We start from the raw sequence: 22,166 nt of genomic DNA on the forward strand, positions 1-22,166 counted from the left end.
GTGATGCTAGGATTAGTCGGGGAGGTGAGATGTGAGAGCCGGTCGAGAACTGGGCACGGCGTTGGACACGTAGGTGTTGGATAGGGCAGTCGACGTCACAGTGTCTCGCTATGTTGTATAGGGGGAGGATACCAGGCCTAAGGGTAGCAGATCAGCTGTCACCAAGGCACTGACGAGCGCACTGGTCTTCTCTGCAGCGCAGTGGAGAGTGCCTAGCGCAGCGTTGGCGTAAATGGCCGCGCCTCGCAAGCTCCACCAGCCACAATTCCCACGTTTCTTCCAGGCATGCTATGCTCAGGCACACGACACCTTCTCCACCCTCTTCCCGGCGCTTGCTGGCCACCACCATAGCATCGCATACATAGTTGGCTCACTGCTTGCCCGGCCACCCATCCCCGCAATGCGCCAGCCCGTTTGCGCTCTGCTGAGTCTGCTGCTTCTCGGGCCACAGCTGGCAACGGCCGCCCCGCACGACGCAGCGCCGTCTCCGTACGATGCAGGAACCTATGCTTCGACCCACAATGCGTCCCCACGACCATGGCGGCGGCTTTCCGACGCGATCATACGCAACATCTGGCGACTGCCAGAGCAACAAAAGAGCTTGGGCGGGCAGAGTGCGCAGACTGGCCGCGATGCGCTGGGCGATAAGCTGGTCGCGCAGTATAGGGATGATGTCGTGTTGAGGTTCAAGATAGGCACCGCCGAAGAAGCCTCGGCACTGGCAGATGCAGCAGACATCCTCTTCCTTGACGTATGGGAGTTTAATGAGGACTGGGCAGACTTGCGGGTATCCAAGGACGTGGTGCCTTCCTTGTTAGGACTGCTGCCTGCATCGCTGAAGGACTCCCACGCACCACTCCTCCAAGACATCGGCCTTGCACAGGCAATCTTCAACTCCTACCCATCGCCCAACTCTGCACCTGCCTCTGACAGCGACCGATTCTCTTCGAACCTCCGACCGTCCTCGCGATCAGGCAAGGGCAACATCTTCTTCCAAGACTACCAGCCACTCTCCGTCATAAACCCATGGATGAGCCTGATGGCTTCCATGTTCACCACACACGTCCGCCGAATCAACATTGGAATCAGCTACGAAGGCCGTGACATACCTGCCCTGCGTGTTGGCGTGCACCCCACAAACAACGAGGAGCCGTCCAAGCCGCGGAAGACGATCCTCATTACCGGCGGCATCCACGCGCGTGAGTGGATATCCACAAGCACCGTAAACTACCTAGCCTGGAGCTTCGTCAACGCTTACGGCAAGGACCGTGAAATGACTCGTCTCATGGAGGACTTTGATTTCGTCTTCGTCCCAACCCTAAACCCAGACGGATACGTCTACAGTTGGGAGACCGACCGTCTATGGCGCAAGAACCGCCAGCCCACCAATCTTCGTTTCTGCCATGGCATTGACCTCGACCGCAGCTACCCTTTCAAATGGGACGGCGCTTCTCTGCAATCGAACCCCTGCAGCGAATCATATCCTGGTAGCGCTCCGTTTGAAGGCGCAGAATCAGCGCGCTTCGCGGAATGGGCGAGGAACGAGACTGACAACAACAATGTTGAAATTGTTGGTTTCCTAGACCTGCACTCATACTCTCAACAGATCCTGTACCCATATAGTTACTCTTGCAATGAGGAACCCCCAGCGATTGAGGACCTTGAAGAGCTCGCTCTTGGCCTGGCGAAAGCTATCCGCGTGTCCCGCAAAGGGCAAACGTACAAGGTCAACTCTGCATGCGAGGGCAATGTTGCCTTCGCCAACCAGAAGAAGACCATCCTTCCACGTATCGAGTCCAGTGGCGGCAGTGCACTGGACTTTTTCTACCACGAGCTCAAGGTCAGATACTCTTACCAGATTAAGTTGAGAGACACCGGCAGCTACGGTTTTTTGCTTCCTAAAGAAAACATTATACCCACCGGAGAGGAGATGCTAGACGCGTTGTTGTACTTTGGCCGCTTTATGCTGGGAGAGGTTGGTATCATCACCCAGGAGCAGCCAGCTCAAATTGTAAAACCTAAGATGGAGGACAATGGAGAAGCAAACGAGACTGAGGTCATGGAGTTATAACTGATAGTTGACTTAATATATCCCCCTAGCTTGCCTACGCGTATTGCGTACAGTATCAAGAGACGCTCGACGAATCATAACCGCTTTTGTACGTAGTGCGTCCGATGCAGATCTTGAAAATGCAAGCGCGCGGTCGAACTTCGTACGAACTCACACAAGCGCAAAGGCGTTAAAAAGAACCTTGGAAGTCACACAACATCCAGGTTCCTGGAAGTTGGTTTTTAACGGCCGCCATGCAGGTAGCGTTCTCTTGCACGTGGGAGGCCCGTGCTGCGACCGTTAGTTCAGCATAGATCCTTACAACGTCATTGCTCGAAGTCTCGTCGACACAAACAGCTTACGCGCTTGTCACCAACCGCATCCACTAACGCCGACGTATGGCGCCGTCAGAACTCCGGGGCATCTGCGACTGTGACATCTTCTCTCTCTAGTGACACTTTCACCTTCGCTGTTGATTCGCACCTTGGCTGGAATTGATCACCATGGCGTCAAGCTCTACCGAAACGACTCCCTTGGTCTCGTCAATGTCGAGCTCAAGTCGAGCGATACCTCCCAAGCCTCAGCGAACCGTCACATTCAACCCAACCGTCACATCGACTAGTCCGAAACCACCGTCGCGGTCAATCTCGCACAGCGCCTCCGCTTCCGGCCATGGTGCCACTACCCAGGGTGGACAGCCCATGCTTTCGACATTGAACAGTAAGCTGCGGAGAAGGAACAGCTCCGGTGCGCCTGCCAGAATACCCCCCGCGTCGGTGCCCAAGATCGGTCCCCAGAGAACGACGAGGACAGCCCAGAAACTCAAGCTCCTTCCCGACCCGGCCGCGGATGAAGCCGAAGACGAAGAGAGCGGACGCGATGTCTATGTGCAATACACCAGGATAAAGGACCCTACAGCGCGAAGAGATGCAGCCAGACTAGGAAAGGCAGACAGGGAGCGACTACCAAGAGTGACGGCATATTGCACGGCCGCGTCGTACAAGCTCGATGAAATGATGCGATTTCTGAAAGGCAAGCAAAAGATCAGAGGAGCCGCGCCGAAGCGCTTCGATGAATGCATATACTCGCCGTACAACTATGGATCTACAAAAGGCCCAGAAGACGTCAGCAGCACTGCTGTACTCGACGGCTTTACGGAAGAGAGGCCGAGAAGGTTCTCGGACAGCGCCATTGAGGTGGAGCACGAGAATGAGAGAAGGAGGCAGGATCTCATCGACTTGCACGAGGATGGCGATGCGCCAGAAATTGTGAATGAGCAAGCCATTGGCCCTAGACGGCCGTCGATCACCCACGCCGACTCGGATCCGCAAATGGACGCGCCAGATTTCGATACACGCGTGCATACTCCGGAAGTGTTCTTGTTCGAGTATGGCACTGTTGTCATCTGGGGTATGACATTGCAAGAAGAGAAGAAGTTCTTGAAGGAAATAGCCAAGTTCGAAGTCGACAAGCTCGGCAAAGACGAGATTGAGACGGAAGAATTCAATTTCTACTACACGCGCGAGTATCAGGCCCGGATATACAACGACTTCATTAGTCTACGCGACAAGAAGAACTACATGATCAAGTTGGCCATCAGCCACGGCCTTTCTCAGAGTGTCAAGACATCGCTTTTTGAGGATCTAGTAGACAACACTATCGATGAGACAAAAGACATCCCGGCCGAGATCGCCAGCTCTGGCAAGATCAACCTGAACAAAAAGCAAATCAACATGCAGATAGGAGAGCTGTTCATCCTCCGTATTAGTATACATCTACAAGGATCGGTTCTGGACGCGCCAGAGCTTATGTGGGCTGAGCCACAGCTAGACCCTGTGTACCAAGCTGTCAGAAGCTATCTGGAAATGGATCAGAGAGTCAGTCTTTTGACCGAAAGACTGAACGTCATTGGAGACTTGCTTGCTGTTCTCAAGGACCAACTGACTGTGACGCACGTAAGTAATGCCGTGTTTCATGTACAAGTGTTTTGCTAACTGGATGCAGGGCGAATTGCTTGAGTGGATCGTCATTATTCTTATTTTTGCTGAGGTGCTGGTGGCTGCTATTAACATTTTTGTCGACTTGCACGCAGCGGACTAATCCGACGTGCCCGCTGTATATATTTGCTGGTGTACGATATTTTGCTCAGTGCGCGCGAACAGGTCTGGGCCTCTTGCAAAGGCCAATTGCACGGCGTTGGGTTGCGGGTATCTGTGTTTCCTTTTCCGTTTCTGGTATTGTTCCTCACATAACGAAGGGCGGATGTCACGGAGGCGAAATTGCGAATGGGAACGTCAAGAGGACGGGTTAGTGGCGAGAAAGTAATATAAGACTAAAGGCGGACGATCGCATTGTTAAGCTATCTTCCCAAGCAAGGCGGAGCTGGTCATCTCCGCCCGCTGAACCCTGTCGCGCCCCATCTTTCCCTATGCGACCCTTTTGAGCATTTCACCGCATGCTGTCGCCCTCCACCCGTACTGAGCCCCAATGAGCCGTCCCAGATGAGTTGGAATCTGCTAGAGCGCTTTATAGAATCTGAGCACTTCAACCAAGATCCGAGCCTCGCAGTAGCATACCTTGCGTGAGTCGCTGCCGCTCCCCGAAGCCACCGTTGCCCGCAGCACCGCCGCCGCGCCCTCCCTCTCCCTGTCCCTTCACTGAGACCACCGCATTGGGAGCCAAGACTGACATCAAATATCTCAACAGCCGGTATGCAGATCACGTCGGAATCCACTATGTGCTCTGTTCGAAGCTGCGCCAGTTCGCCTACGAGGAGCTCGAGTTCTTCCTCCCGCAGTACGTCGCCGCGAGCCCACTCCACTACTACGACGACATGAACAGCTAGCTTACATACGCGGGGCACAGGCTATGTCACCTGCTCATCAGCATCGACAATGAGTCCATGGCTCTGGAGGAATTCATAATAGACTTGTGCGAGGAGTCGGTCAACGGCGCGCTTCTGGTGGGCTTGCGGATACCGTGTCTTGTTAGCCGCTGCGGGTGCTAATCTCTGCCCTCTAGACATTTTGGCTGTTCCAGACATATCTCCACGATCTCGCAAGCGCCCCCAACTCCATCGCCTTCAAGACATGTCGCCGAATATACAACAGGGTCCAGCGCATCGTCTTCGGATCCGCCGAGCCGCAGCGCCGAGAGAAGATCAAGGAGAACGTACTCCCCGTCACCGTACTCTCTAGTCTGGTCCTTGCGAGCATAGCCGCGCCCTTTCTCCCAGCTCACGCCGGCCCTCTGGCAATTGCGCAGGCGCGGAAACCCAGACCCGTCGAGGACATCATCTCGGATAACGTGCAGACAGCCAAGGTCGGAAGGAGCAAGACTGTCACTGGAGGATCGTCAAGAAGCAAGGAGAAGAGGGTAGCAGCCCAGCACTCAGACCCCGAAGATGGGCGCTCGATCAAGGCTTCATCTTCGCGACCCCGCGACCCGAAAGAGCTAAGGAAGGCGGCAGCGCGGCCACCAGCTGCTCAACGGGCCCCTTCGATGCAACACCGCCCTTCATTGTTGTCAATAGCATCAGAAGCCCGGCTCAGCTCGTCATCGTTACCCGACTTCCGAGACGGCAAATCGTCCCCCCTCCCTACTCCCCCAGCGACTGCCGGTTTAGGACCAGGCCCACTTCAACATGGCTTACGCAAGTCGGGACTACCACCAAGGCCTCTTACACCTACTGCATTGACCCGTACCCAGAAAATTCGACTTCTACGATCCAACTACTTCCGCAACGAAACTCAGTTCCTGAGCGCTCTCGAGGACATCTCAAATCGCTTGGTTGTTGTTCCAAAACCCGCACGGTTGAGCGCGCTGAGAGCTGAGCTAGCATTGATAGATCAGGACTTGCCAGCCGAAGTAGACATACCTCTATTATCGCCTCCGACTCTCAAGGACGGGATCCCATCGCAAAGCCAGCATCACCGTATAGTGCGCATAAACCCTGCGGAATCAACTAGTCTCAACAGTGCAGAGCGAGTACCTTACCTGCTCATGGTTGAGGTTCTGGAGGAGGATTTTGATTTCGACCCAGACACTGAACAGAACCAGCAGTTGCTCGAAAAGTTGATGCTAGAGAAAGGCACCTCGAGAAGACGTCTTTTCGACATCACCAATGCCGAGTATCTTGCATTCGATCGCACACCACCCAACGGATCCGACAGTGTGTTCGAGCCTGCTACTGGAGACCTGGGTAGTACCTCACTCATCAAGGACATGGATGAGAACGACATTGCGTCTGGAATGGCGCGCGTGACATTACCTGGTGCAACCGCCAATGGGAAAGCCACGGCCCCAAGGTCTTCAAGCGGAGCGAACACTCTATCTTCAGTGGCTACCCTTTCTACGCCACGAACGTCCGACTCGCAAATCAGCAGATCGAACAGCCCTGGCCCTATCAGGCGTATGACAATTCCAGCAAACCTCAATTCACGGAATCAGGCTGTCGACCAACCAGACTTCTCCGCCCTCGCAACCCACATGCGCACTGCTGCTCAAATGCTCGCACAACTTGAAGCAAGCGGCGCAAAACGGCCAAAGGGCGAGGTGGCAGCCATCAAAGCCAAGATCATTGCTAGTATGCAGACATTGGAAGAGCAAAACTTCTTGAACGAGGATCAGGGACCAACATTCGACACAATCATGGCAGAATCAGATCCAACAGCAATCACAGGCGAACCAGAAGAGCTTGAAGATGGTCTGCCGGTCGCGACCAACTCGGGTGCAGGTGCAGCTCGTATGGAGAATGATCTCAAGACGGGTGGTATGCGGCGGAAGGGTGACCGTGACGACCCCAGTGCCGCGACTTTCGGTGAAGAATGGAGTGCAAAACGAGAACGGATACGACGGTCCTCACCATACGGCCACATGAAGAACTGGGATCTCATCAGTGTCATTGTCAAGACAGGTGCCGACTTACGTCAAGAAGCCTTTGCCTGCCAGCTCATCGACGTTTGCACCAAGATCTGGGAAGAAGCAAATGTACCCGTCTGGACAAAACGCATGCGCATCCTCGTCACAGGCGAATCCTGCGGACTCATCGAAACCATTACAAACGGCGTGTCTCTCCACTCACTGAAGCGAAGCTTAACACTAGCCAGCATAGCAGCAGGCACCAACCCCCGCAAACGCATCGCGACTCTAAAAGATCACTGGCTCAAGACCTTTGGCGAACCAGACTCGGAAGCTTATATTGCGGGTGTAGGTTGCTTTGCCCGCTCCCTCGCTGCCTACAGCATGATTTGCTACGTGCTGCAGCTCAAAGATCGCCACAACGGTAACCTCCTCATCGACAACATGGGCCACATCATCCATATCGACTTTGGCTTCATGTTGTCCAACAGTCCCGGCAGCATGGGTTTTGAAGCCGCGCCTTTCAAGCTAACGCAAGACTACGTTGACGTGCTAGGCGGTGTGACAGGCTCTGCGTTCGAAGAATTCAAGACGTTGTGTAAAAAGGCGTTCCAGGCGCTGAGAAAGGATGCAGAGAGGCTGATTATGCTAGTTGATCTCATGAGTAAGAATAGTAGTATGGATTGTTTCAAGGCGGGTGCGCAGACTGTGACGAACAGTCTAAGGGCGAGGTTGATGCTGCATTTGAGTAGGGAGGAGGCTGAAGGGTTCGTCGAGGAGCTGGTCGCGAAGAGTGTGGGAAGTTATTATACCCGACTGTGAGTTTTGCCCTTTTTTTGTTTCCCTTGTCTCGTTCTTTGGATGACAACGGCGGTTTTACTGACATGATGATAGTTACGATACTTTCCAGTACCGCACACAAGGCATATATTAAGTTTGTTTGCGGCTGCTACTGCTTTGCATCAGTGGACATCGTTGCGAGGCATGCGAGAATTTTCTTCTTTTCTTCTCTGTTTTGCATTTCTTGGAGTACCTTGTGTGTAGGGAGAGAGTGAGGAAGGAAGTGAGGAGTCCATGCTGTGTACGCGCGCTCTTGGGCAAGTAGAAACACTGTGTGGCTAGGACATATGGACAGTCGAAGCTACAACACAATACTTCAATTTCACATTGCCTGTTGTCCTAAACCTGCGAACAGGTTCTTGATTTATGTGACTTGGACAATATCCTCTGCGGTGTTCCAAATGATGGACACTGCTGTCTCCGCTAGGACTAGAATTAAAGCCCACCCGCCCTTCCTCTGAAGAAAGAATCATTTATAAAATAAAGCTTCGAATAGTCCGTTGTAGGAAACAATATACCGCCCTATTCCGGCACACTGCCAAACCCCTCCTTCTCTCGCATCACCCTTCCCTTCTCCGATAGTTTTTCGTTCTTCATAATACCTGTCATCGAGTCAGTTTGATGCAACTCATCTATGCCTTGGAACCGATGTCCTCAACACCACCACCCACAGCATCGCCACGATAGAACAAGAAAAAGGGAATGACATACCACCGACTTTCTCCACCACCTTGCCCATCATGGAATCATGACCTGGCCCGCTCATCTCACCGGTTTTATTCCCATACCCTGCACCACCCGTGGAGCCGCTTCCCATGGGCGTGGCGTTTGAATACGGTGCCGTATCTGAGTGGGAGCCGAAGCGGAATTCAGAATTGTCGGTTGAAGGGGTAGATGAGGAGCGTTTGTTTCCTGTTGTTGGTGGTAGGCATCGTTAGTCGTCTGGCTCTTGAAAGAGATATATAGGCATGGCTGTTTTTTCTTGGACGCAGATGAGGAGAAATATCAGGTACGTACCGAAACCAGCACCACCTGTTATGCCTGAACCGTGTTTTTCATGGGGCTCATGGTAGGCGGTATTTGAATCTATAAGGCCGAGACGGGTGTTGGTGTGTTGGTCTTGGAGGTCTTCTGCGGCGTAGTCTGGTGCTGTGCGGTTCCCGTAGCCTGCCATTGTTGTCGTCGTTGTTGTCCGTGCGGTGAACTGTGAGTAAATGCGTGTATCTCTAGAGAATAGGGAACAGAATAGGAGTATGTGGAGAAGACGTAGAATTAATTGGAATGGTATTTCTGTTTGGGCAGTTTCACAGAGATCTCTGATTGACTATATAATATCTGCGCCTCCTTCTCTACTATCTGCCGTGTGCTGGCCCCCAGCATGAACAAGCATCTGGCAAAGGCGGAAAAGCCTTATGAGGTCACTTTGCTGGGGAGGCGTAGATCATCTGCAGCAGAAGCTCTATAAGAGGGTGGAAGACCCGGCCAAGGTGTGCTTGGTGTTCCCTGTAGGCACGCTAAATTCCGCTTATGTGGACCGGAGGAGATAGTGGCTCGTACTAGGCCCAAGGTTCAGCTATCGGTTCTGTACGGAGTTACGCTTCCACAGCCGCTCAAGGAGCGCCTGCTACTATTCTTCGCGCAAAACACAGCAGTCTGCCTCTGCTGCACGGCGAGGCCTCTCTCTGACATATTTTGAAACAAGATTTGGACCTCGATAGATGCCATTCATTCGATCGATTCCTAGTAACGATGGTCTGAGGCGAGAGATAAAGCTGACATCCAGAAATGGTGGTCGTCGCCGCTGATCCAAGATAGCGATAAGAATCCCGCTAGGTTCCGTCTCGTCACTGGTTACTTTATACCCGCCAAGATCTGGGGTATCCCACACTCCTTTGTAGATTGCTTAAAAAGTTCCAGAGCCTGTGCGCCAAGGACCCTAACGCCCGCAAATGCAATGCATGATATTCGAAAGTCGGATAAGTAATACTGCGAAAGGCGATGACCTCATCGGATGTATTTGGACTGTCGCGTAGTGTTAGTGAGTGTTATGCGTGGCACATTCAAGGGGTACATACCATGAACTTCTTATGGAAGTCGGATCGCAACATGTCGTTGATGAATTCCTTCTTCTTGTTCCTGTCTTCGGTGCCTCGTGCTTGGTTCTTGAAGACCACATCGTCGTCCCATCGGCGCTTCATGGTGAAGTCTTTCGCATTGAGCAGAGGATTGCCTCGGGCGACGTCGATTTCGCGTTGTTCTTCCTCTTCTGCGGCGCGTTCTGCCTCCTCCTTGGCTTTGGCTGCAGCGCGCTCTTTCTTGATCTTCTCAAGTTCGCGCATAAGGGCCGCGGTTTCGTCCTCTTCGTCTTCGTCCCTGGAACGTTGTTAGCAAGGGGTTGAAAGCCAGGACAGATTCGACACTTACTCTTCATCGCTACTTTCGTCCTCGGTGCTGCTGTCGTCTGCATCTACGTCCCTGAACTTTTCCAACACCTCTATGCGCCGCCGCTTTTGAGCTGCTTCATCTTCCTCGCCTTCCTCGGCTGCTGGTACAGCATCAATCTGACGTTTGTGCGCATTCGGCTCGGCTGCTGCCTCGGGTTCAACGTAGGTGCCGTTCTTCTTCGCGATGTGACGCGCCTCAGCCTCGAGAAGTTCGGCGCGAAGGTCGCGTTGAGCATCGGCATCGCCGCCTTGGCCTGGTTGTCTGTGTTTGAGTGTCGTATGCGCTGGTAGGAGTCGCTGATGATAGGCGGGCCCTCGCTGGGCTTCTTTACCGCGTGCGGGATCGAACGTAGGTCTGTGGGCCGTCGTCATTGTGTTGGTTTATTATGGATTGGTCGGATTTTGAGTTGGCACGGGTTTCGGAAGTCTTGCGCGTAGTTGGGGTGGTGAGTTGTTGATGCGTGAAAGAAATGGCGCATAGAAGCTCGAAGTCGTAAATCACGCTAAGGATCGGCGCCGGTCCCCGCGCATCATTTTCTATGGCTATTGAACAGCTATGATTTCACCAACGACAACCTCACGTACCTGTCGTATAAGGTCAAGATGCCCAGAGAAGCTGAGATATCGCTCAATGAGCGCGAATTCATCAAGCAAGCGCTGCAGGAGCAGATTCGTATCGACCGACGCGCATTCGACGCCTTCCGTCCGCTTGAGCTCACCTTTGGCGACGAGTATGGCGTCGCAGATGTTCAACTGGGCAAGACGAGGTACAACATACCCTGTGAATCTAAGTGCGCAAGTTAACCTTCTTCAGGGTCATTGCGCGCATTTCGGTAGATGTGACGACACCACTACCAGAGCGCAAGTTTGACGGCATCTTCCAAATAGTCACAGAGTTCTCTCCAATGGCTTCTCCAGCCTTCGAAGTTGGCCGGTACACATATTCCAAGTCCACCAATGTTTCGCTGTATCTGACTGAGTTGCTAGTCCCACAGATGCTGAAGTCATCCTTTCGCGCATACTTGAAAAAGCCATCCGTCGCTCCAACGCTCTCGACACCGAATCGCTATGTATCATTGCTGGCTTGAAGTGCTTCGCTCTCCGCGCAGATGTACACATCATTGACCATGATGGCGGACTCATCGATGCATCTTGCATAGCCGTCATGGCCGCACTACAACACTTCCGACGACCCGATGTCCAGGTAGAAGGCGACCAAGCTACAATCCTCAGCGTACGCGAACGCGAACCGATACCCTTGTCCATACTCCATCAGCCGCTCTGCGTGACCTTCTCATACTTCGAAGGTGAAATATTCCTGGTAGATGCAAACTTGGCCGAAGAGCAAGTCAGACAGGGAGAGGTTATCATTACCATGAACAAACATGGCGAGATATGTCAGATTGCGAAGTATGGAGGAGCCACGATCAACCCACTGGCTTTGCTGAACTGCACAAATGTTGCAATGCAAAAGGTCAAAGAGATGGGTGCATTTATTCAGAAGAGATTGGAAGAGGATGCCAAAGCAAGGGATGCCGGAGGGTTGATGGCAGAGCTCAGCGCTGAAAATGCCAGGTGAGACATCGCACGAAGCAGAACAACCTTACGAGAGACTACAAGTCTGGCCAGATGGCCAGTCTGCGACGCTTCCAAATACTGTGGCGCGGCCCAACTTCGTCCGCCGAGCCTCTATATACATCAGGAAAGTTTCCAGAAAAGGATGCACCGTGGGCCCGCTGATGATGTGGGTCGGTGATGAGTTGGCCCCTGGAACGGCTACCGGGAAAGCCGAAGACCAGAGCGCGACATGCAAATTCTAGAAGTAGCATGCGAATGTCAACGACAGTTCAGATTAGGCCATACTACATGTACATTTGCGAACTCAAAACTCAAAATCAGATCAAATTCGCAATCCCGAGTTCATCATAATATTGTGAATTTCTTGCGATATCCGACTGCATCAGCACATTGCGATATGTTTGAACATCAAGTCTAGATCTTTTGAATTTGTGACGCGGTGACGTAGCTGACAAACCTTTGGAAGCGCGACCGCGTCTAATTACTGTCGAATCGCGGCGCCTCGGCCCACGCTTCCCTGCAGCTTCACGCGACAGCTAGCACCTTACTCGAATGACATCTCCCCACATGCCATAACCCCCTCCTTTCGAGCGGACAAAATCGTATCCTTCATCCGAATGAGACGTTCGTAATGATATATAGGTTACCATCTAACACAATCACTATTCTATTGAGTCGCATTCCTAGAGTCGTTTCACTCCAGATCTTGAACATTGCGTCATTCAGGGTCTGACTGCATTACGTCTTCTATCTTAGATACCAAGCATCCGGCGCATCCTCACAACAACACTTGTTTTTTTACACTGCTTTTCTCCAGTTGCGCATTCCACCACTCACATAACTCAACATGTCGTCGAAACTAGTACCGTCCGACCCGGCCGCCGTTATGGTGATACGCGATGTCGTTCCACGCGTTATCACCACTCTATCAGTTCCCTTTTGGAGATTCGGTCGCATAAAGATTGGCGGAAGAGGAACAATCGGTATGCCGTACCCGGTCGACATCTCACAAGCACCTACTAATATACGCGAATAGTGCGCCTCGAATCCGGTGCTCTTGCGGTCTTCTCTCCTGTCGCGCTGACCGACGATGTCAAGCAGAAGGTATCCGAGTTGGGCGAAGTGAAGTACATTGCAGCCCTGGATGCAGAGGTAAGCTCTTCAAGCCCTTCAAAGCACCTAGAACTTTCCCTAACAAAGTCAACAGCACCACATCTTCCTTGGTCCCTGGCACAAGGAATACCCTAACGCGCAAGTCATGGGCCCCGACGTCCTCCCCGAAAAGCGCGAAAAGCAAAACGACGAAAAAGTCCCCTTCTCCATCCTCTTTGGCGAGAATAAGCGCGTCGAGTCCATATCTCCCGAGTTCGACGCCGAGTTCGACTGGGAGTACGTCCCCTCGCACATCAACAAAGAGCTCGTTTTCCACCACCGTCCTACCCGTACTCTCATCCAGGCAGACCTCATGTTCAACCTGCCTGCTACTGAGCAGTTTAGCAAAACGGGTATTGATGCGAACAGTGGAATTCTGACAAAGATCTTTACGGCCTTGCAGGGTACCAAGGGCGACGCGAAGTGGCAGCAGCGCACCATCTGGTATGGAACGAGCGCAAAGGACAGGACAGGTTTCGCTGCTAGTATGGAGAGGATCAACAAGTGGGGATTCAACAGGATCATTCCTTGTCACGGAGATGTCATGGAGGGAGATGGTAAGGGAATCTTTGAGAAGGTTATGAAGTGGCATCTGGAGGGAAAGAAGAGTACTTGAGTGGGTTGCTAAACAATTTGTGTGGGCGTAAGAGGAGGTGCGGGGTTGAGAGTTGTGTGATGATACCAGGTGCTGTAGGAGTGGTTTTTTGTTTCTACATGTACTATCAGTTTAGCTATTTCCTTCGTCTTTGCTAGCAAGGCGTTATGAGTATTGCAGCAAAAACTATATTCCCAGAGATACCATAATTGATTGCTGTCCCTCACTTGTTCCCTGCCCTATTCGCCATCTCGATGTCTTCTTCGAAGTTCCGCCTCCTCACATATCTTCCATCGTATCCTGCCTTCGTCTTCTCCTCTTTGCCAGTCCAGATCGATGCAATACCAGCCAATGTATACGGATTCTTGTCATACCAGGCTGTCTTTTCTGGAGGTTGAATGACGACCGGTGGCGGCTGAACGAAATCGTGGTTCTCATACGATCCGTCTCCCGGTTGTTCGAATACGATATCCTCACTGTATCCCGGATAACCATACGGTGAATCTTCTGGCTGTATTCTTCCGGCTTCATGTCCGGCGTGCGGATGTAAATGCAGGTGCGGATGAGGTAGATGCGGGTGCGGTAGATGCGGATGCATGACATGATCCACAACCCCCATAATCGCTTCTTTGACCTTATGTCCCTCTTCGTTCGCATCCTTGCACTTTTCCTTCGGATTATCATACCCTCTGCCGCCCTTCTTCTTCCGAGCTCCTTTCTTGAACTTCCCATACTTGGTTATCTTGACCATGTAATACATGATTCCTACTCCCACTCCTATCAATCCAGCGACGGGTGCACACGTGATGGTCAGGCCGGCTACATGCAACAAAAAGTCATTCCACCATTCCTTATTCTTAGTAGTCTTGTATTCCTTGTTGGAGATGTGTGCGATGAACCAGGGGATATGATAGACGAGTGGCCTTTCGAGAAGCGCGAGGGAGAGACTGATTTGTACTACGAGGAAGATGGCGGCGGCTATTCGGGACCAGTAAGTTACGACGGGTTTGTTTATGGAAAGGTCTCTGAACTTTTTCCAGGTTTTGTTGAAGCGGTCTATGGCGCGCTCGTAAGCATCTTTTGGGGGCGGAAGTTCTGGTTCTTCCTCTTCGCCATGATCTTTCTCTTGCCCGTCTTCTTTGATTCCTTCCCTTTCTTTTTCCTTTTCTTGGTCTGTGTTCTTTGGCTCCTCCTTCTCTTTTCTGATCAGATAGAGAAAGCTTATTGGAACGCGCCATAGTACAAAGAATGGGAGTACAACGATGAACATGACGAGGCTGATAATTATCTGTACAGTCATGATGAATCCCTTGGTAAGCCGGCCGCGCTCGATGGCGTCAAGAGTTTTTGTTTCGTCCACGGTTTTTGTGGCCTCCATTATATTAGTCGGTTGTGCTCGAATGCTGATGTTAGAGTCCTAAGCATATTGGCAATCGTGTATTTCGTAGAGACATCTCAGAACGTGGTACATACGTGTGAAGACTCGTCGTGACGAATCTACTAGATCTTCCACGGGCGCAAACTAGTGAAGCAGAAAGACAGCCTTCACGATGCTGTAGCGTGTGATGTCAATATGTTACTCTATACTCGGGTGATATGTATTCCAGGCCTAACCCTTCAAAGACCCTTTTCTCTGCATCTTCTGGTGTTCCATCGACTCCATTGGGCCCTTCCAGCATTATAGCTTCACCGGTACTTCGACTCCGAATACCGCTACTATCAAACTTCCAGCCTTTGGCTGCTTTCGCATATCGCCTGAGATCACGCTGGAATGTTGTACCGCCACTCCATCCCATGACTGCGCAACCTACGGTTCGCCAAGGAGCGACGATAATGTCAACTCGGCGATGAATAGTGGGATTCTTTGCTTTAGGGTTCTCTAGAATATCCTGGTCACGGGTAGGCCACGATGGGTCTTGCCATACAACAAGTGCTTTATCAAGCGTATCAAAGCCAACACCCGCTCCCCTCGCTGATCGAAAAGGCAGCGCATGTTGACCCCGATTGGTGTTTTTCAGGCTCAGTGTGAGGGTATGAGTAATCCACTCAGCTTCTTCCAATGATTCGACGATCTCTTGAACCAATCCTGCTGTACTATCCAAATCTGGGTGCGACACGATCATATCCACATCGCCAGACTCTGTCTTGCCACGTCTGTATCCGCCTACAATCGTCACAGTAATTCGTTCGTCGCGAAGCTTTACTGCGTGCTCACGAACAACTGCGGCGATCTGCTCAACCTCGGAGCGTGGAATCGGCACCAAGAACTCGTCGTAATACTTGACGCCAATCTGCTGCACTCTGTCCAGATCGTTCCAGCCGTACTCGATAATATCATCCAGCTCAGTCCAATGGTTGTTGTGGTAGAAATGCCGTGCGGTCTTCACTCCAACACCCCAAATATTGTAGAAGGAACGAAGAACCTTCATTGATTCGTCGGTCTCAAAATCTTCTACGGCCTGAATCTTACCCGTGTTCTTCCACTCTACAAAGAGGACAGCAGTCTTCTCATCACAACCAGGTAGTTGTGCAATCTCTCGTGGGTGACTAAGTCTATAGGGATATGCGGCGATGGATGCAACGATGGTCGAGTAAGCACGAACACCAATGTCGTCATCGATTAGGGTTCGAGCAGTTCTAATCTTCTTGAGTTGGTCAAGGAAATCTTCATTGGGTCCGTTGCCAGGTGTAAAGCGCTGACAGGCGTACTTGATGCCCTTCTTCACCCACTCCGGTGGTGGAGGCATATCACTGTCCTCGCCTTCATACTCGCTTGTCGTTTGCTGCAAAAGATGTGCAGCTTGTGAAGCATGGGAGTGACCAACAGGTTGGGAAGAACGGGTAAAAGTCTTACCATCGAAACGATTAGAGCCATGCTTTCTGAGTTCCTTAGGTTGATAAGTACTTTTCTTCGAGGCCGTAGGCGCATCCAATTTTGCGCGGGCCAAGATGTCCTGCACGGGATGTGGTCGTGTTGCCAAGAGCGTCTGGGACACTGGCGTTGCTTTGGTATGCGCCACAAATATATCTCTGATGGATTTCGTGGTCAACGACTTAGGCCTTTCAAGAACTTTGCCTTTGTATACTAGATTGTCCTGTAGTGGAAGTAGATGACCTGCAGTTACACAAGCTTCAACCCAGTCAAACTTGACAACCCAAATGACGTCTTCACTTGACGAAGTCTCGAACATTGGTGCAGGATGTGAACCATTGTCGGACTTCGAAGGTGATGGTAACGGTATGTGCTGCTTGTTTGTATTTGGTGCTTCATCCTCAGTTTCGGAGTTGTGACCAGCCTCGTCATCGGTAGTAGAGTCTTGCTCGTCCGCTGGTAGCCGACCTGATGTTTCACCAACTCTTCGTCTCTTGCTGTCGTGATTTTGTGCCTTCACGGGACTTGCTGGCCGTTTGGGTGTGACGAGTTCCTGGACTACCAGCTTTCGAGACCTTAATTCGAACTCAGCTCTTTTCTTAGTACCCACCTTCCCGATGAAGACTTTCGCCCTTGAGATATCGGTGATAAGCGGTGCGTCGTACTGGCGCAACGTTTCTTTGAGTTTTCTCACTTCATCGTCCTTCAAATGCGCAGTAAATATAGCGATTGGTGGGAGTCTGCTGAGATCTAGGGCCTGTGCGGATATTGTGGATGCTGGTGACTGTGATCCTGGGAGTATTATCTGGTGTGATTGATCCTCATCGTCCATATCGGGTAATTTGATGCTGCGCCGATAGCTCCAAGCAAGGGTGGTCAAGACGTGTCCAAGAAGCCAGTCCTGTGTCTTCGACTGTCTTGTTTGGATGTCCAGTTGATCATCGTTAAGAGGTCCAGATATGTATGCGGTAACATGTGATGTTCAAATGTGTATTATCCAGGTGAGTATGAAGTTGTTCCTAATGTCGCGCAACGCTGATGACGTCGGCGTGATGGAGAGGCTGGGAGTGTTTGCTTTGTTTGACCCCGATTGTTCTTCCAAGTCCGTGCACGTTTTAGTGCTGCGCTAACATTAGCGCCCGCGTTGACGCGCAATCCACCTGTGACATCTGTTTCAACCAAGTCCAGTCCAACGTCTTCCAGGCTAAATCTCCGGAATCCTTCAGCTCAACCGCCCGGCGTATTCTGTAACAGAACTCACATCCGCACACTTTGGCATGACGATGGCGTACCAGGAATCATGCAAGTTGAAACATTGTGCCCAACCGGAGGGGCAGCGATAGAAACGTACTTGTTCAGATCTCGGGTGAAGAAACATCAGCCGAATGGTTCTGGCGTTGGTTGGCTCTGGTCTGAAGACGTTGATGCACGCCTGGCTCCCCTCAACGGATCCATGGATGTCATGTCATGACCTTCCTTCCAACCATATTGGGCAGGTCGTCCACGCGTTTGTCGCCACCCCTGCCTTTGACAGTGTCGAGAACAAGCAAAAGTTGGTTGAACCTACACTGGCGTCTTCAGTACGCGGTCTAAACCCTGACTTTCTGCCCCAACATCACGGGCTAAAGATTGCGCGAACACCTCCTCCTTGCCGCTGATCGTTTCCCTTTGGTGCGCGGACCGCCGTTTCGGAATAATTGACAGGGCGACGTAACCTCTGAAGACGTCTGACCTGCCGGTTGGCGGATATATAGTAAGCTTGTATGGCTAAGATGCGGGTGATGATGCATTTCAGACGAACCGGTCTTCGTTCGCTACTACCCCGGCCGTTCCTGCAGCGGATATAGATGTGGATATTCCTTTGCGTCGCCACTCATTAACGTGCCTTATCTTCTTGCTACATACTTACGCGTGTGCTTGTCCTTCCTTTCTTCATTCATTTTTCGCTACTTTCGAGAAGAGCGCTGGTACCTAGTAGCTAGACTACACCGATTCAGCTTTGACAGCTACACATTTCGATCCGACCGAGCACCTTTACGTCAGTCCGGACTTCGTTCCTTTACCACTTCAAAAATGCGCTCCTTCATTGTTATGGCCATCGTGGCACTGTTCGCTCTTGCTTCCGCCATGCCAATTTCACCATCAGCACCACGTCTTCAGAAACGAGCTGAGCAATTCCGGCTGCAAGGACTAAGGGAGGTACGTCAAAAAGCCATACGTCAGCTGTTGCAAAGATTACGGTAACTAACCGTCGTAGTTTGAGATCGCCGAGAAGCTATCATCCTCTGCATCATCTGAAGTCGACCCGTGGCGCGTTCGATTGAACAACAAATTCCACGCTCTCTTCGATCCCACATCAACAGACGATGAGGAAGACGCCTTTGTTGACGAGTCTGAAGACTTCTCTGGCGACGTAGCACCAGGATCCTTGGAATCACCGCAAACTCTTCCCAAGGCTTCAGAGGAAGACAGCTTCTTTGACAAGCTATGTGCAATGTTCCACCGAGCGGAAAGCAGCTTCGGATACGAAGGCAAGGAGCTTGAGATGCGTCGGCCTGAGGGCATCAGGGACTGGAAGCGATCATATGGAGGGTTCCGACGACGATAGAGTTCAATATAAATGTTGTTTCGTGTTCTACCTAATGCCATAACTACAGCCAAATAAGTTCAAGGGGATGGTATATTCCTGGATGAATCATAGTGATGGCGAAGACTGCTGCCTACCCGCCCTAGGTATGTCTACGCCCGCTGAGTAAAGTAATTGCCCAATGACGATGCCGCCAACGCCTCGTACCCAAAATATATGTCGACAATCAGACACCCATTGTGAAATCGTGCTCTATACCTGGCGTTACACTATGAGATTGTTAGCTGATATGCCCTACGTCGGGGCGAGTTGTGCTTACCTAGCCATGAACTTCAAGAAGACAACAAGATACTGATCCACGCGGATGGCTACCTCGTCGTCACCGCCCTCACTAAGTACCTCCCAGTCATCCTTGGCCTCATCGCCGTCCTTGTTCTTGGCTTGCTCAGTAAGCTTCAGCAACCGTGTGTCATCCACAAGTGCTTCCATGCCACTGTCAAGTTTGCTGACATCTTTGCCGGCCTTAAGCTTGGCAAGCCGCAGCTTCAGGGCGGCATCGGCGCGGTCGAGCAGCACCTTCATGACGGATGCATGTTTGCAAGGATGTACTGACGCAGTCTTGAGAGTGTTGTCGAAGAATGGGAAGTCCTCGATTGTGACAGTCTTATCCTTGTAGTCTCCCACGATGTCCTCCATCATCTCCATGGGTTTGAGCGGGACAGATGTGGAGCCGTAGCCGGAGAGATATAGTCGCGGTGTTCGGTAGTGGGCGGAGTATGTGATGTAGAGGGTGTACGTTCGGAGGGGCCTAGTGGACGTCAGCCTGTCCCCTGCTGGCTGGCAGAGCGAGGACGGATAAACTTACGCCTTTGTGTTTGAGTCGCCCTGTGGATCTCTTATGATGGCTTCTTCGTCGTCTTCAATATCCTCCATGTCGGGTATCTCGTCCTCCTCCTCTGCTGCGCCTAGGTTGCCGCTCTCGTCAACCGTCCGAACATCGCGCACCTTGGCCTCCTGACTAGCCGCCATGCCCCCGGTCCTTAGCCAGCCGTCGTCGTCGGTCGCGCCTTCTCCAGCAGTGAAGCCATCCCGTACTATTGTCTCGTCCTGACCGGCCTCACCCGCGAAGTTGTCATCGAGCCGTCGGTGGCAGGGTACGCCGCGCGTAACTAAGAACTGCTTTCCTTCAGGCAGGTACGATACGCGCTTCGCCGGCGATGTTGCATCTGCCCACTGCCATGAGGGAAACTTGAAGACCAGAAAATCCCCCGCAAGGACAAACTCCTCTGGTGTTATCTGACCCGTCTCGCGGAAGGTCGATGTGTGGCTGATAGCGGCGGTCCGCTCCCGGAACGTGTCGATGTAGGACCTGACAAAGTTGTAGGCCATGTTGGGCTTGGGTTTGATTCGCTTATCGAGTGCAAGTCCGTCTGTGTGAGTGTAGTGATGTTCAGTATTGTGTCTGCTCAAGGTGTTGGAGGGGCGCACGGCAGTGGGGTTGAAGGCTGCGGGACCGATGTCACTGCCTAGCGCCATGGGACCAGCCACACCTCCGCAGCCATCATTCACCTGCCTCGCTTGTCACCCGACAACACCCAACATCGTCATCCTCTGTTTTCCTTTGCGATGACGCTTCATCACGCTTCCCCCTCACATGATCGTAGCGCATTCAAAAATCGAATCTGTCACGGGCTCGCTTTCCACGTGGCACAACGACGTAGCGCTGGAGCTACATGATGCTTGAGTAACGGCGTATGGGCCTGAAAGCCTCACCAAGCATGACATTAATTGTCGCAGAAGTGGATATCATCATGTTGCTTTCCATCTCTTTCCATAGGCTCTCGGAGATAACTCCACGTCTTGCTATAGGCATACCTCCATAGCACAGAGGAGACTTAAAGTCAACACGGTCGCCATAGTCATCTGAAGGATACCCGCGCTTGGGCTGCTAAGAGCTATAGTACCGTCTGCAGATGCTCCTAAGACTGGCATGACATTCCGCGCCTAGCTTGGGTATGAGACGTGCCCAGCGCTTCTTCGAGACTTCGCTACATGACTACGCAGACGTCTGTCGCCCACGCCCCTGTGTAAAGACCCAGATCCCGTAATACTACCGGCAGATGTAAAAATAGGCTCTTCCAGCGACGGGAATAGGGATCAAGGCAACAAGGCAACCATCGTGGCGACACAGCATGAGACGCCTTGTACGTTTTTCACGTTACCTCTTGGACGAAAGTTCGCATGGGCAAGTGCGCTCGTATCACTTGCAATTGGCGAATCCTCTAATTTGCCGCCGGTTCCTATCAGGTCGCATTGGTGTCGATACCATGAGCATGCACGATCTCTGCACACTGTTGTACACCGTTGTCTTGCCTCGATGCAACGGCAAACGTCATTTCTACTTTAGGCAGTCCCCACTCGTAGGTGTACCATCGGGGCTGCCAGTTCACCGAGCTGATTTGGGGCGATTTTGCATTGCTCCACAGGTAGGAGCGAGCTGACTAGATAGGCAGTCACCTTCGCACGTCTAGATGTCTTCTTTTCTCGGCTTTTTCTTGAGCGATCGTATACACAAAGGGATGCACAGCAAGGAATGGAGCACGTGTTCATCGAATTGACACTAGCCTTGTTCGGCCTCCACCACATTCAATTCCTCTGTTCGCACCTTCACCGATTGCTCGAACGCAAAACTGACCCTTGTTTACTTCCAAAGGTTGCGATCAGCTTTGTCATCAATTGTTGCTTTGGTGCAACGCCAATGTGTGTTTGGACCTCCTAGACAGGACGACTCGCTTGAAGAAAATTACTGCTGTTGGACTGGTGGGTGTGGTGACCCATGCACATGAACATGGGCTTAGGGAGGGTCATGAAATGTGCATGTATCGACAAGCTCAGTGCTGACATATCTGTCAGGGTTCGGTCAAACATACGGCAACCCACAGCTAACTTTGGATAGTCCCACATGTTCGCACAAGCTCGGGTCGTGGAAAGTGCTCCATCACCAACATGATCATCAGGTCCGCGCGTTCAACAACCGCTATGGCCATCGAGAGTCTTCAGCATGTGCAACAAGTATACCCGTATTGTCCGGTCGAGGACTTGATCGGCAGATTGTACGCACTGTTAGTGACCTCGTACTTTTGTACATCTGAAATCAAGTCAATACGCTACACTCTTAACTATCGACA

The 22,166-nt window shown here is 51.9% G+C and overlaps 10 protein-coding genes across 10 annotated transcripts; 5 read left to right on the forward strand and 5 right to left on the reverse strand.

Moving 5' to 3' along the window:
* Positions 1 to 232: 232 nt before the first annotated feature.
* ECM14 (putative metallocarboxypeptidase ecm14) lies at positions 233 to 2,071 on the forward strand (the record flags this gene model as incomplete). The annotated part of the gene is made up of 1 exon (XM_051731889.1): positions 233 to 2,071. The coding sequence occupies one exon, from the start codon at positions 233 to 235 to the stop codon at positions 2,069 to 2,071; it is 1,839 nt and encodes a 612-aa protein (XP_051588379.1).
* A 482-nt stretch (positions 2,072 to 2,553) lies between these two features.
* On the forward strand, positions 2,554 to 7,844 carry J4E82_005628 (uncharacterized protein; the record flags this gene model as incomplete). The annotated part of the gene is made up of 6 exons (XM_051731890.1): positions 2,554 to 4,005; positions 4,055 to 4,068; positions 4,757 to 4,846; positions 4,916 to 5,012; positions 5,072 to 7,728; positions 7,805 to 7,844. 6 exons carry the CDS (start codon positions 2,554 to 2,556, stop codon positions 7,842 to 7,844), a joined length of 4,350 nt encoding a protein of 1,449 aa, XP_051588380.1.
* A 428-nt stretch (positions 7,845 to 8,272) lies between these two features.
* On the reverse strand, positions 8,273 to 8,924 carry J4E82_005629 (uncharacterized protein; the record flags this gene model as incomplete). The annotated part of the gene is made up of 3 exons (XM_051731891.1): positions 8,273 to 8,352; positions 8,462 to 8,662; positions 8,768 to 8,924. The coding sequence occupies 3 exons, from the start codon at positions 8,922 to 8,924 to the stop codon at positions 8,273 to 8,275; spliced, it is 438 nt and encodes a 145-aa protein (XP_051588381.1).
* Positions 8,925 to 9,754: 830 nt separating this feature from the next.
* Positions 9,755 to 10,566, reverse strand: CWC15 (complexed with cef1p; the record flags this gene model as incomplete). Its single annotated transcript, XM_051731892.1, has 3 exons — positions 9,755 to 9,772; positions 9,826 to 10,123; positions 10,175 to 10,566. 3 exons carry the CDS (start codon positions 10,564 to 10,566, stop codon positions 9,755 to 9,757), a joined length of 708 nt encoding a protein of 235 aa, XP_051588382.1.
* A 231-nt stretch (positions 10,567 to 10,797) lies between these two features.
* On the forward strand, positions 10,798 to 11,773 carry J4E82_005631 (uncharacterized protein; the record flags this gene model as incomplete). Its single annotated transcript, XM_051731893.1, has 3 exons — positions 10,798 to 10,961; positions 11,009 to 11,128; positions 11,182 to 11,773. The coding sequence occupies 3 exons, from the start codon at positions 10,798 to 10,800 to the stop codon at positions 11,771 to 11,773; spliced, it is 876 nt and encodes a 291-aa protein (XP_051588383.1).
* Positions 11,774 to 12,619: 846 nt separating this feature from the next.
* Positions 12,620 to 13,540, forward strand: J4E82_005632 (uncharacterized protein; the record flags this gene model as incomplete). The annotated part of the gene is made up of 3 exons (XM_051731894.1): positions 12,620 to 12,755; positions 12,809 to 12,924; positions 12,980 to 13,540. 3 exons carry the CDS (start codon positions 12,620 to 12,622, stop codon positions 13,538 to 13,540), a joined length of 813 nt encoding a protein of 270 aa, XP_051588384.1.
* A 202-nt stretch (positions 13,541 to 13,742) lies between these two features.
* Positions 13,743 to 14,897, reverse strand: J4E82_005633 (uncharacterized protein; the record flags this gene model as incomplete). The annotated part of the gene is made up of 1 exon (XM_051731895.1): positions 13,743 to 14,897. One exon carries the CDS (start codon positions 14,895 to 14,897, stop codon positions 13,743 to 13,745), a length of 1,155 nt encoding a protein of 384 aa, XP_051588385.1.
* Positions 14,898 to 15,087: 190 nt separating this feature from the next.
* Positions 15,088 to 17,223, reverse strand: J4E82_005634 (uncharacterized protein; the record flags this gene model as incomplete). The annotated part of the gene is made up of 1 exon (XM_051731896.1): positions 15,088 to 17,223. The coding sequence occupies one exon, from the start codon at positions 17,221 to 17,223 to the stop codon at positions 15,088 to 15,090; it is 2,136 nt and encodes a 711-aa protein (XP_051588386.1).
* A 1,241-nt stretch (positions 17,224 to 18,464) lies between these two features.
* J4E82_005635 (uncharacterized protein) lies at positions 18,465 to 18,999 on the forward strand (the record flags this gene model as incomplete). The annotated part of the gene is made up of 2 exons (XM_051731897.1): positions 18,465 to 18,590; positions 18,649 to 18,999. The coding sequence occupies 2 exons, from the start codon at positions 18,465 to 18,467 to the stop codon at positions 18,997 to 18,999; spliced, it is 477 nt and encodes a 158-aa protein (XP_051588387.1).
* Positions 19,000 to 19,204: 205 nt separating this feature from the next.
* ATG3 (E2-like enzyme) lies at positions 19,205 to 20,514 on the reverse strand (the record flags this gene model as incomplete). The annotated part of the gene is made up of 3 exons (XM_051731898.1): positions 19,205 to 19,247; positions 19,298 to 19,786; positions 19,844 to 20,514. The coding sequence occupies 3 exons, from the start codon at positions 20,512 to 20,514 to the stop codon at positions 19,205 to 19,207; spliced, it is 1,203 nt and encodes a 400-aa protein (XP_051588388.1).
* Positions 20,515 to 22,166: the final 1,652 nt, after the last annotated feature.

The sequence above is a fragment of the Alternaria postmessia genome (genome assembly GCF_024291825.1).
Source record: "Alternaria postmessia strain BMP 2775 chromosome Unknown scaffold_30, whole genome shotgun sequence".
Lineage (NCBI taxonomy): Eukaryota > Fungi > Ascomycota > Dothideomycetes > Pleosporales > Pleosporaceae > Alternaria > Alternaria postmessia.